Raw genomic sequence first — 14568 nt, 5'->3', positions numbered from 1 at the left:
ACTCAGAGCTGTTGTGTGAAGAGGCTGGGGTAAATTCCAGAACATGTGTAGACTTTACACTTAAGAAGGGCTTCTGGTACTCCTGATAAATAACATAGTCATGGTTTTGAGTTTTGAAGATGTATCATATTTTATCCTTGCGGAACGCTGACAGTGGGATATTTTTAAGGAAGAGTGAAATATGGAGTTTACTGAGTGAAGTTTTTTATTTAGGTGAAGATAATTATTTTCTACTTAAGTCGCAGCTATTTATTCATATGAAGCAAAACCAAGCAAAAACAGAAGCCCCCTTCTCTTTGTTTCTAGTTCCATGCAGGTTCTGCACTTTGCATTCCAATGTTTGTGCATGGGACAGCTGCGTTCCAGCACCAAAGGTCTGGCTTTGGAATAGATGAGAGTGAGTGATGTTGCCATCTAGTGTTTGATGAACAAAGATTCAGTTGTCATCTGAATGCATACCACAGAGGAGAGAGCTTTCCTTGCTTCTTTTCTTGGAGACTTCCTTGACAATCTTAGTCACCTAAAGAGTTTTTAAATCTGATTTGAATTATTTTATTACCAACAGAAATGTGCCGTATCATGCCTCCTGTAGGTACTTTAAACCTTTAAGAGGTGTAGAGGTCTTGATTTTTATTAAGCAGTAAAGTTTGGAAAAGTTAATGAATACACTCAGAAGAAGACATATTTTAACAGAATTGAAAGGGAGTGTTACTGCTGAAGTACCACTCTGGGTGCCTGTGATGTAAAGAGTGCATATCTGTAGTAGGATTTTGTTGCAGTAAATCTGTACATTATTGATTCTGACAGTTACTTCAGCCTATAAATCTAATTTCTGAAATGGAAGAAAAATGTATAATGATTTAGATATTATGGATATTATCCCAGACTCCTTGTCTAGATAAAATGACCCAACATCATTGAAAATTTGAGCTGAAGAATTGGTGCAGGTTTAGTATTTAAAGGAATAACTTTTTTCAGTTGATGTATTTGTGGCAACTACTGTTATTAACAGGAAAACCAAACCATCTTTGTTTAGAAGTGTATTAAATTAAAACATCATCTTTGAAAATTGATTGTGAAGTACATATCCTCTTTGTTTTTAGGCAATGTTTTTTTGTGAGTGTGAAGATGCATATAAGGGTTCCCTGTGTGAAGAATTTGATGCCTGTCAGAGCCAACCTTGCCAGAACAATGCAACCTGCACTGATGTAGCACAGAAACATGACAGGAACAATTTCACCTGCAGCTGCCTGCCTGGTAGGTTTTGAATTCTTGAATAATGCAGCTTTGCTTGACATTCGGTGCATCTCTGTTTGCAGAGCAGTGAACTGTGCAATTTCTGATACCAGAACAGACAGAAAATGCAACAACAGAATAAGGGCAGTGGAAGGTTCTTCACTGGTGAAAAATGCCATTGAAAGCACATGTCTTAACCTTAACCCTGTGATGGAATTAATCATAACTAGTGGAACTTTGCCTACTAAAAACACAGGAGCAAATTTAGTTTATATCAGCTTTTTCTTTATCAGGTTTAATTTTTTTTCAGAAGTGCTCAGTTACTACCACACTTAAGCTTAGGTTTAGCTTTTTTGTTTTTTCTAATAATTCTTCTTATGTTTTTAAATATCAAAATGTCTAATGGCATTCAAATGGTTCAGTCATTAAGTTCAGTGTTTTTTGTTTCTACCCATAATTATTGTATCCACCAAAAATTGTGTCCACACACTAAAAAACAGTCTGGAAAACTAACTGTTGTAATTTAACTTTGAATTTCTAAAAAATATTGATTCCATATGAAAAATATCAAAGAAAAATCGTAGGTAAGAGTTTAATTACCCTATATGTCTCCATGTGCAAATTTCAGAAACATTTATATGTGAACATGATCATGTTTTCCAAATTCTGATAGAAGGAAATGTTGCAAAGTTAAATATCAGCACAAAATGTAGAGGTGTGATGATTCCTAGAGTGTATCTCACCAAAAAACTGCTTTTTTCCCCTGTTCTCTGGTGATTGTTCAGTATCTCTGCATTTCTACTCCCTGCAATGTATTTGGGATGCCATTCCTGAATCATATTCTCTTTCAGATGGATGAAACATGCACTATAGGTGGTAATAAGATAGGACATATTTATTTTTATAAATATGTCAGAAAATATTATCTCTAATGATTTTCCCTGCAAGCTGTTATGACAATTGCAGGAAGACCAGTTCTTGTACCAAGATTCAGAGCAGCATAATCATTTCAGCCTTCATATCACATTCTTTTGGATACATGCTGAATTCCAGGATAATTTTGAACCTTCACAAACTTGGTAACAGTTTGAGGATGGAAGAATGTTTAAATCACTTAAGCACATTCAATACTGTGTTACAATCTATAAAAATAATCAGCTGAATGTGCAAACAAATAAAGCTGTGAAGCCTGTAGATGAAAGAAATCAGTGGATGCAGTCTTCTATAATACTTCATTGTTGCTCTTGTAAAATTAATGTGAATTTGAGACCTGTTAGTATTAGAGAAAATCACTAGCTTTCCAGAGTGAAGCTGAGATCCCTCCCTCTAAGTGCTTCAACCCAGTCAAGAGGACGTGCCACGAGACCACATTTCTGGCTTTCAACCTCATTTTTTCCCTCCAGTTTAGGTGATTTAAGATAATAATTTAACAATAAACTGCAGTTTATTTTTCCAGGTTTTGCATTGCAGAGAATAGTTTTATAATTTAGCTCTCTATAGCATATAAAAGTGGAAGGTACAGATGAAGTCTTACCGGTATTTTTTTTGTAGTAGTGCTGTAGCAGCTCTAATAATCTGTGTTGACAGCTATTTTATGGTGACATCATAAATTTAAATAGGTATGGGTCTTACTGTGCACAAAAAACATACCAATTTTGATTGCATTAATAATAATTATGTAATAAAACCATGGGTGTTCCCCCCCCCCCCCCAAGTTGTTTAATTTGGGGGACTTTCCTCTTCTTTTTCCCTTTCCTCCCCTTCCTCAGCTAAATCCTGTCTATGTATGTTCTCTGTCTCACCTTGGGGTCTTTCCCTCCTATACCTGTTCATAGCAGTGCTCACCTGGGCATAGCTTACTAGCCTTTAACACCAGCCATTTGGTTAAATATGCTCATTATGGAAGATATATTTTTTTTTGTGGGGTTCCTTTTAAAAAAATAAGGTGTCCCTGGGTGTAGCAAGTAGTTTTTTTCTTCAGTCATGCATCCAAGATATTTTCTTGGAAGTAATTAAAAATTAGGAAAGGGGAATGTGTGGTATTTGTTATGAAATTTAGGTATGGAGTGTAGAATAATTTAGATTGTACTTTAAGTTTGTTCATTTTTTGAGGATGTGTTACAGACATCAGACATATGGAACAAAGCAAACTTATGGTCAAATAGTACAGTACACACAATCTGTAGCTTGTGAACTTATAGAAGCTTATTTGGAAGAGTTTGTAACTGTGCTGAGCAGTTCTTCACAGCTCCCACTTAAAATAAACACTCTTCTTGAAGCCCAGAAGTAGGAGCAAATGACAGTCATTCAGCATATGCACAAATAATTCATAGTGTTAAGTTCTGTTTAAAGCCTTGATAAAGATAATTGACTTGGGATTCAAGTTGCATTTGAAAACCATACGAAAATGGCTTTATTTTTTTGGTTATATGAGTACCAATGAGGACCCAATATCTATTACCAATTCACTAGTGATGTTAGAATATTGCTGTCAGTAAAATACAACAGATGTAGTCTCTAGAGTTCTGCTGGGTTTGTATGCTTCTCCCATGAAGTATACATTTTAATTAGAAATCTCATTTTATAAGAAATGTGAGACTGTCCTCGATTTTGTTGCTTATACTGGTTAATTTGATTCAAGAAAAGTAATGGTGTTATTTGGATGGCTGAACAGTGTGTTTAGTGGTAAACCCTTGTTTTTGCTCCATCTTCTGAATATTGTGAGCTGTTTTGTAGGTTACACAGGAGAGCTGTGCCAGTCAGAGATTGATCATTGCATCCAGCAGCCATGCCAGAATGGAGGGACCTGCTCATCCCACCTCAGTGGATTCAGCTGTCAGTGCCCAGAAGGTAACCAGCAAACACCTTTCTAGTACCTCATACAAGGTGCTGGTTTTCCTCAGAATTTTCAGTTATATTGATGTGTAGATATGTATATTTACATTTTTAAAAGTTGTGCCTTAGCTTTAACTGTAAGCAGAAAAAAAAACGAGATGAGAAATCTTGGGATAATCAGCATATGTATAAACAGTATATGAAGTGTTGTAGGAGTTTACTGTTTCAGTGTATATGTGGTGCAGAAATGTTTTTTAATTCTACAGTAGAAATCAGGCCCCAGCATTGATGATAAAGGCAAATTTGAGGAGACTCAGGGTGTGATCTGATTTTTATGTTGTCCACTAAATCTGTGAGAAAAAGATGTCTCCCTTGTAGTATTTGCACTTTTCTGCACATGGGCTAGTTTGCTAAAATGTGTGTAAAAGTAATAACTAAAGGAATTATTTCAGTCCTCCAAAATTTTTAATTAATTCTTCTTTCCATTTGGACATATTTCTTTCTTGACATGAAAGCTTCTCACTGATTCTCACTGGTAAACCTTGTAAATGTGAAACAAGGACACCCCAATGCCAGAGTGTGCTTTCATAACACTGTGCTGACTGCAATGACAGATCCCTAAATTGCACATGAAAAAATTATCATGAGTGGAAGTTTTCAATTATGAAACCTCCTATTAGTTATTTATAATTAAGATTGGAACTTTGTACTAATTATACTTCTGTCCTTCCTTGATCTGTGGATGTTGGTTTTGTTCTGCCAGTACTTTAATGCTTGCTCTAAGGGTGCAAGTCTTTGATAACTGCTCTGGTAATACCTACATGCTTAACAATGAAGATCATCTGTAGTTTCTTCAGGCTGATTCCTTGCTTTTCTAGAGTGCTGTGCTTTAACATTTAACTGCTGTGTTGAGACACTGACATATTGACAGCCATGCAGATCCTGCATGTGGAAATTTTTTGGAAATTTTTTCCCTTATAAATAGTAGTGAAATTCAGGAGAAAAAACATTACATGTTAGACTTGGTCTATAATTTACTTGTTATTTCCCAAAGAAATCTGTTCAAGAATCTTTAAGGAAGAAGTGTAGGCAATGATCTTTCCAATAGTGTTGGGAAGAGCAGCAACTGGGATTTTTGGTTGTTTTATGCCTGCCATACGTGTTTCTGTGTGTGGCTCATTAATTGCTCGTTCCTGATGGCCTGTTAATGAATATGCTGATCACAGCTCAGCTCCTCTCCTGCTGCCCACAGGGCAGGGCTCTGCTGGGCTGAGAGCCCTACAGGGCCATGCCAGGCGCTGTGGCCGTGCCGTGCACTGTGGCCGTGCCATTCTTACATCTTTTGAGGTGTTATCTTTCCACAGAGGCATAATTTGGGAGCTTTTGTTTGGATTTTAATCTCTGAAGAGATTCGGTAATTTTTGTAAATACAACAGTGTAGTTAATTGAAAATTGCGGATGCAGTAACTTGCAAATTTGCCTGCCAACCCCCAATTTTCTAATTTAAGTAAGGTCTCTTGCTCCGTTGCTATTCTGCTCTGCTTAATAGTAATTATTTGTTGAGAAAGGCTTTTCTTTCTGTAGTGCTAATTCAGCACAGCGGGGAAAGGTAACCAAGGAACTTACGTTTGTGTAGGAACTACAGTCTGCAGATATAATGTGGCTTGGAAAAGGATAACAAAATGTGGCAACTATCGCACAAGGTAAAAAAAAAAGATGGCAGATAAAGGAATGAGATGGAAACAATGAAGAATGGTGAGATCTGTTGCTCATGAAAAAGTACATAACTGACAGAAGGCAAGATCTGAGGCCCTGAAAAAGCAGCCTCAGATATGAACAATTAATGATGACTCTTTAGACAATTTTAATGTCTTAAGAGTCCTTTAGTAAAGAAAATTTCATTATGCTTACAGATTCCATTTTCTGTGGGATGCACTGTAGGTTTTAATATCCAAAATACGTCAGAAAATAAACTCATATTAAGTTGTTGAATCACCTGTAAAGAGAAAATTGGATTTTGTATTTGAATTTGGAGTGAAGAAGCTTAAGCAATACTGAAGACCAAAGACTTGTTTAAAATTTTGACACTGTTACTTTCAGAATAATCTTTGGATCTTGTATTTGCTTACAATTGATAGGGATCTTTGATAGTTTTATTAATTTTATGTCAATAAACATACATTTAGTAAATATTACTTTGAAATGTTCATGCAAAGAACTTCTAGACATTGTAAAGCCCTTCACATTGTAAACATGCCAACCTGAAAATACATATTTGAAATTTATATTCAGAATCACTTCATCCTTACCGCTCTTAAATATCTCCTCTCATTTTCTTCCACTTATTGTAGTGTATAACAGACTATTGTATTGAAAGTAACATTAACAGATTTTATTTAAACTGCTTGGGGTACTGATCATCAGTTTACAGATTTGGTTCCTCCATTTTCTTTAAGCTTCTGAGAAGTTTTGTGTATTTCCAAAAGACCCTGAAGTGGAACTAAATATACACATAATACTTACAAATATAAAAAATCCTGGCTTGGTATAAATAAATGTAATTACATTTACTTAATAAACATATTATTAAATAAATCAATATAAGTTTTAAAGATGTTGAAGCTAGTTATCCTTATTTATGTAGTTACCAAATTCACAGAAATCTTTGTTGAAAGTTAAAGTAAAAAAAACCAAAAACCCAACTGTATGGAAATTGCCTGATTGTGTGGTGAGGAAATGTGTTCCTTCCAGACACAAATTTTGTAAAATTAGGTAGAATGAAAGACTTGGTACTTGAAGGTACTTCAACCTTTGTAAATTTTGCTCATATGATAATAATAAAATAATCTAGTAGTGGACTATGGTTTAGAACAAAGCCATACAGTAATGAGCAAAATGCAGATCAGTTATAATAAAGAAATAAACTTCTGTTGCAAGATGTTTCTGAAATTCTGTTCTATGCAAATTTGATGTCCTCATGATAAGTACAGATTAACTGTCTTAGTGTTAGAGGAAAATATTAATCTTTGATAAAAATAGCTTGTATTCAGCTGGCCAACCCCTTCAAATTGGACTGGGTTCTTGGGCTGTTCCTACATGTTTTATGTGGAGGTCACCAGCTTGGACAGAAGGGGCAGAAATATTTTAATTTGGTTTATTCTATTTTTGAAAATTGGTCATCAGCAATAATGGATATCAGTCATCCTCTAAAATAAAAGAAGACAGAGCGAAAACAATCCTATGATAAAGACTTGAACATATATAGATTACTTGAAATTCACATTTTGTATTGATTTTATTTTACTTTTGACAGTTTGATTTGAGTAGCTGCAGGGAACTACTGCTGGCAACTCACTGAGCAAAAGCGTCCTGAAATATCTGCAGGCATTTCTGAAAATACTGGAAAGCAATAAATTTATGAATGCTCTTATAATGGCTTCTGTGGTTTACAAAATAGAGTTTGACAGCTACAGAAGATGCTAAGTTGTGATTCATATGTGTTGATTTGCAATAGCAGCTAGAAAATGCACATTGTCACCATGAATGTTAATTGACTGGGAGAACAGAAATTATTTACTGAGACTTAGAATAGTTTAAGTTTCAAGGTTTTCACTATTTTCTCTGCTTCATTGTTCATGTAAAAGCCTTTTTCTCTAGTACATCTTGCAGATGTCATTCTAAGTTCTTCAGGTTTATATAGAATAAACCCATTTACAATCTTGATCACAGGAAACTGGGTCACACAGCTGTTGCGTGTGGAAGATTTCCCAAGGTTACTGGTGATCAGAATGCAGAATATTTCATATTACCATAAGAGAGTTTAATTTACCTGAAGAACATTTTGTTGTTAATTAAAATTTTTATGGCTGTTTAGCTTCTGGTACTTTCCACTAATCTAATGTTTTTACCTGGCACCTTCCCAAATTGCTCTTATTTTTAATAGACTTCTCCTTAATGCTTGAAAGGGTTTAGCCTCTATTCATCTTTATCCAGAAAGACTTAGCTAGAGTGAATTTCAATCAAAGTCTTATAGTGTTTTAATGATCCTTTGATCCTTCTGATTAGTAACTTTTTCTCTTTACAGAATTCTGATGACATACCATTTATTTCCTCACAAGACAAATTTCTATAGGGAAAAAAATAAATTACTTGTATTTCTTTTAGTGCTTATCCCTGCATTTCAAAGTTAAAAGTTTTGTAATCCTGAGCCCTCACAATTCACAGACCTAATTTTTCACATACTTGTGATTCTTGGAATTGAGTCTAATGTAACATTCAGACAAGTCAGTTGTTCTACAGGCTGTATAAAAGGCCTTTCTGCTGTGTCTTCAGAAAATGTTTGACTTGCTTGACTTGTACATGGCTCTTTTGCTTTCAGTAGCCAAATAATTAGAATCCCACTGTGATGAGAAATTTGGCTTTTATTTGTAGCTTTTCTGTTTCTGAAATCATATTTCTGATCTCATTTCTATCACATCCCTGGGGGTCTGTAGCAATTTACAAAGCATATCACCTAACTGAAGACTGTTATACTTCTTGACAGCTAGCCAAATTGCTATCCATGTAAGCACAGACATTGTACTGTGGGTTTTACCAGTATAAATATCTTCTATTACTGCCTTTCCCCTTTACCTTCTGTGTTATTCCTTGGTAAATTTTGTATCCAGTTCTTTCAAATTACCACTAGATTTTACATTTCAGTCATGTCCCTTTTATGCCAGCAATGACCTACATGCAGGGTTGGGTCCATGTTAGCTGGCTGAAGAGCAGTTCAGGGGATATTTTTCTGAAGATAAACAATGATTTTTTTTTTTTTGTCTGGAATTTGATTCTGTTTCAGTCAATACACCTCTGCATTTGATATTTGTAGTTATTACTTGCATTATTTGCTTCCAATAATTGGACTGGTATGGATTTAAACAGAATGAATTGCCAGGATAATAGATTCCCATATTTTCTGCTTTGAGTATTTTCAGATATTTGACTCATGCTTGAGATTTGAACTTCCAGAATCACCTAAAACACATTTCACAGTGCAGTCAAAGATAGCACAAGGGCAACATGTTTTGCTGTATTTTAAACCTGCATATGTTCTTGAAGTGCTTTGTCACTTGAAACATTAGCCATCTGCCAGTAACCTCCTCTTTGGAGGGAAGATTACTGCAAAGGTTTTATTAGTGTCGTTGTGTGACCTCAGATCTCCTTAAACCTTTTTAATCTGGTTTCAGAGTTGCTTGAAAGATTGCACTGGACTCACTGGCTGATCTCCTCCTGGTAATAGTTAAAAGTCCTTGCAGATTCTTTTAAATCTGACCAAGATTTTATTACAACAATACAGGCTTTGTTACTTTGCTAGTGAACTGGTGCTGGAATTACATCCTTGCTCTTGGGTTAGTTATTATCTACAGGAGGGACCTCTAGTATAGGATTCCATAGTATGTATTTTTAGGCTCTCTCTGTTCAGCATTGGTGAGCAGGTGGTCCTGACAAAGTCATGAAGCAATTGAAGCCATAGGACAGCACAATGAGGAGGACAGAAGGCTCATGCCTGTTCTTCATCTGTGTCCTGCCAGACCTGATTTTCTCTCCTGGTCTGTTGCAGAGTTTGTATAACAAAGCTTAAAAGTCCAATCTGTAGGTTATGTCTGTTCTTTCCATCTTTCTAGCTACATTTTTTCCTTGTAAATTAGATTATTTTTTCCATATTTTTCATTCCATCATTCTATATACAAGACTTATGGATATGTAAGGGAGATGCAGCGTTGAAAGTCATTTGTCCAGCACCTAATGTTTTGAAGATGCCCCAAAAATCCTGCTGCCAGTTGTGACCAAAAAAATCCAAAACTCTGGTGCTCACATAGCAATTGTGACCTCCCATCTTAGTTACATTACTCTAAGTTTTGTTAACTCTGTGAGTAGGTCTCTGTTGTATGCTCTATATGTGTTACTCACCTTTGTTATTCTACTGTAATATTAAGAGCTTTTTTACAATGTAAGATATTCCAGGGAATTTTAGGCCTGAAAGGTGATGGTCTGTACAAAAGGACCAAATACTTATTTTAAAAAAATATATAACTAAATGGAAAGAACAGTTAGTTATTTTATTCAGAAGGGTTATAGAATTTGAATATGCTTTTCTGACTTGCTTTAGGATACAATAACCATGCATTGTATTACTACATACATGATGTATGTGTATGTATAGATACAAGCTGTAGTTACTCTAGTTTATTAAAACATAATTCTTCCCTACATCTGATTAAAAGTTCCCTTGCAAGAATATCCTTTTCCTTATATCTGTTTTTGGCATGGTGTTACTTCAATAAATCATTGTCTCTCCTGCTAATGAGAAGTTTGTTCTTGTAAAAGATATTTAAATTATTGAAACTCAATAAACCCATGTTATGTTTAAGAGGTTGTTACATTTTACATGCATGTTAACAGAAGAAAAATAGATTGGTTTGGGATTTTCTTCTTTTCTCTTAGTCTAGCCAGATCCTGGTCTTTAGAAAATCTCTTCTGTTTCCAAGCCAAATTCACTCAGAAAGCAGATAAGCACTGTCAGTTTCAGCAAATATTTTTGCAATTCACTGCTTTAATCATTTATAGTATGATATTAGCCGAAGCATCTCTTTTCAGAAAATGCTAATAGGTAAACTTAAAGTTTATTGTCTAAGAAGTCTGTATTTTTATAATATTCATAGAATGAAAAAAGAAAGGAATACAGATCTCTCAATGGCTAACTTTTAACATGCTTTAGTTCTTAAAATTGTATGCATATCAGGATGCTTACCTATCAAACCCATTTATTTCTTTTAGGGTTTTTAGGAACCACTTGTGAGGACAAGATAGACCCTTGTGCATCATCTCCCTGCCAGAACAATGGAACCTGCTATGCAGACAGCCTTGCCTTCTCCTGCAGCTGTAGTCCTGGATTTACAGGACCTACATGTGCTCAGCTGATAGATTTCTGTGCCCTGAATCCATGTGCACACGGCATTTGTCGCAGCGTTGGAACCAGCTACAGATGCCTCTGTATCCCTGGTTTGTACCAACAGTTACATCCTCTGCAAATCTTCTAATATTTTTATATGTGGGTTCCATATATAGCTTAAAATGACTTCCTTTTCTTCTCAGTCTGTAAAACAGATTGAGCAGATGTTCTATCTGTTTAGAGCAATGATAGGAATCTACACATTGCACTTGGAAAACCAAAAATTGCAGAGTACTGAAATACCCACTGAGATCCATATGGTTTGAGTGAACTCTACAGCTGTATTACAAAACTGTAGTCTGCAGGATAAATCTTTCTAAGGCGAGGCATCAGCACTGTTGGAATTGCAAAATTTGGTAGAGAGAATGGAAAATGTGACACTGATCATTAGGGAAAAACAGACAAGGTGGCTGAAAAAAGGTAGAGAAGGAAAAATATTGGTTATTCCAAAAGGTTTAGTTCTGCCATCCATGATTACATAAATTGTCTCTCTAGAGAAGATCCAGCAGGGCTGCTCAGGTGAGTCCAGTGAGGAGACTCAGCTGGGAACTGTTTGACAGCACAGCCTGACATTCATGGGGTCTGTATAGCAACTGGTTTAGCTCAGCATTTTTGTATCCTTGTACCAATGTAACAGGATATTGGGGTGCTTATAGCTCCCTTTTTCCATTTTAGCAATGATAATTAGTAGGTGAAGTCACAGTTAAAATGTCTGATATCCATCAGTGCTACACATCCACCACTGCTTAAGCGCTTACAGAATATGCACCAATCTTGGTAGTCACTTGAATAATTTTGGCACTTTTTTTTTTTTTTAGTCTGTTCCTTTGAAACTATAAACTTGAAAACTGAAAAAATTAAGGCTAAAACAAATTTCCAGTGTACAAGGGATAAACTAAGGAGTGACATTTGATAGTTAGTAGCTCTGCTGTGACATTCACATTATTCTATGCTCCTTTCAGAGGAATACCTTCTCTCTGCTGCTTTTGCTTGTTTTGTGAGAAGCCAGTCATAATTCTTCATCTCTTCCATCTCAGTTTTCAGGATGTGCATGTATCGCACCAGTCTATTTGTGGACATTTGTGAATATGGGGATTTTGTGATGAAATTAACTTATTCAGCATTTTTAGGTGGTGTCAGAATTTATCTGCTGTTTATATGAAAAAGGCCATCAGAAATTTTTTTGGGGGTACTCACAAATTACCAGAAGCTATGGAAATTTGTTGGAGTTGACAGAAGGAGAAAATATGAAAGTGAAATGCAGACAATACCACACTAATGTTACCTTATAATGCATTTGTTGACAGCACTTGTCATTAAAAGTAGGAAAAACTAGACATTTATCTTTCCAGGAAATCCAGGGAAATTCTAATCTTCTTCAGCATGTTCTTTGCCTGTAGTTCAAACAAAGAAAAGCTAGTCAAATATTCTTGGTCTAATAAAAGCGTTTTTCAGAACTTCGTCACCTAAACCTGATTAGAATTCCATGGTTTGGTTTTTCAAAATTATTCTGTCTCTCTCCGGACTTAAAAGTAGTCTTAGACCTCTCATGTTGTGGAAACTTATTTTTATTTGAACAATATTTATGCTTTTCAAATTTAGAGATGAGAAGCTGTAGAGATTGCATCCAGTAGCATATGTGGCATTTATTTAGTTAAACTCTTTTGTGTTGCTCCATGTATGACATTAAAAACATTTATTTTTTCCAAACATTTTGTAGGCTGCTGTAAACTTCACTTTTAAAAATAACATTGTTTGCTTCACAAAGCGTTGGAACTCGAAGCCAAATTAAGTGAGCTTGTCTGTAATCTGTCAATAGTTTAAAGACTTGGGTAACTTATTTCAGAAGGTCGTTTAAGAGCTGCACCTAAGTGGCATCAAGATAGGGGTAAACAGAATGTTTCCTCTTATACGCCTTTTCATTGTTATGAGCATATTATTATGGGTTTTTATTAAGTCATAGCAGCAGAATTTGAATCAATTATTTTCACATATTTTCCCCATGAGTTAAAAAGATAATAGATAAATGGCAGTCAACTTCTGTATAGTTCAGCCTGTAGGAGGCACTGTGACATACACTTTGCCCCTGATTTGGGTAATTATTGAGTGTAAGGAAGGTAAGAGCAATTAAACTTGAGGATTCCTATGTTGCAATTCCTAAAAAACCCACAAAACCACAAATCATAGCCTAATATATTTTTGGTATATCTATCAAAAAGCAGTTTGCTAGAGGGGGTGAGTAATGTACTTATGTCTCTGGGATATTAAGAAGCTGATTTCTATTTACAGTTTGACCTGAAGAGACCTTGACAGTATCTGTTACATTACTTGTAAAGTGAATGAATAAAATTTGTGTACAGTTTAGAAGCATTATCAAGGGTTAATAATAAAGTTATTACCAGGAAAGAAATGGTCTCTGCCTTGTGACCTTGAGGCTTTCTGACTTGCAGGCTTTTAGGATCAGTATGCCTGCTCCTAGACCATTGGCTTTTTTGTACAGGAGGCTTTCAGACGTATCCCTGAATACCTACACTTTTTTTTTTTTTTTTTTTTTTAGGTATTTTAATGGGAATGTTGTTTAATGACACTTTAGAATTCTCTTCTGTATTGATTATCTGACATATCTGGAAAATAGTTTGATGAAATTTGGAATCTGTCATTTAAATTTTGTGTTCAGCTCTGGGATGCTAGTCTGTTTTTTTTTTTTTTTTTAAGTATTTGACAGAGGATATAGTTTTCTAATACAGGAACAAAGTGCCTAAGAGTATTGCTTATATGTGTGACCTCAATGCTGTCCTTCCTTTAAGCACTGTTTTACAGTGTCAGTTGGATTTTGGATTTTCATCTGTGTTACTTCTGCTTCAAAAATTAAACAAGAGAGGAATTTTAAATTGTTCCAATTAGTCCAAGGCCTGTGCAAGTCTCCTTGCTTGGTAGGCAATTTGGCTTCCTTGTTTCTTTGGCCAGTGTACAGATTTGAAGAATGATAAATGATAGTGATTATACTTGCATAGCTGCACAATTTGCAGAACATGAACAACCAGACATTTGCTACTAATTTTTTTTTTTGTGTGTGTGTTGGCTTTCATTGTGGGCTTTTATCTAATAGCTTGTATAGGAAAGCTAATTTCTATAAGGTAACTTGGAAAGCAGTCTAATATTTTGAATGTTCCTGTTTTCAGAGTGGAAGGAAAAGTGTGTAAGTTATTTCTAAGTTGAACATACTTCAAATGTCTTCTGAGGGGCTCTGTGGAACTCCCAAGCCTATGCAACCATACCTACTTTGTGCTGTGTGTGTGATTTTTCAATTGCACATGTTACCTTACCTTAAATCTTTATTTATATGCGTACACACCCTAATTATTAACACTTACCACCTCGCCCTTTACAGGTAACAAATACTTAATGTTTGGACATTAGATTCAGAGTTTGTGTTATGTTTTACTTCTTACCTTATATTAAAGAACTAATTCTAATAAAAGTTATTGTGCTCATTTGCTGGC

General features: G+C 35.3%; 1 protein-coding gene across 1 annotated transcript in view; it reads left to right on the top strand.

The window, feature by feature from the left end:
- Positions 1-14568, top strand: part of DNER (delta/notch like EGF repeat containing) — a 111491-nt gene that overhangs the window by 77712 nt on the left and 19211 nt on the right. The window contains exons 6-8 of the mRNA XM_030280061.4: positions 1104-1257; positions 3973-4086; positions 10891-11115. Coding sequence (XP_030135921.4) covers positions 1104-1257; positions 3973-4086; positions 10891-11115 — 493 coding nt within the window. The remainder of the gene's footprint in view (positions 1-1103; positions 1258-3972; positions 4087-10890; positions 11116-14568) is intronic.

The sequence above is a fragment of the Taeniopygia guttata genome, chromosome 9 (assembly GCF_048771995.1).
Source record: "Taeniopygia guttata chromosome 9, bTaeGut7.mat, whole genome shotgun sequence".
Taxonomy (NCBI): Eukaryota; Metazoa; Chordata; class Aves; order Passeriformes; family Estrildidae; genus Taeniopygia; species Taeniopygia guttata.
The sequence above is the reverse complement of the archived record's forward strand: the minus strand, read 5'-3'. Positions and strand labels throughout refer to the sequence as shown.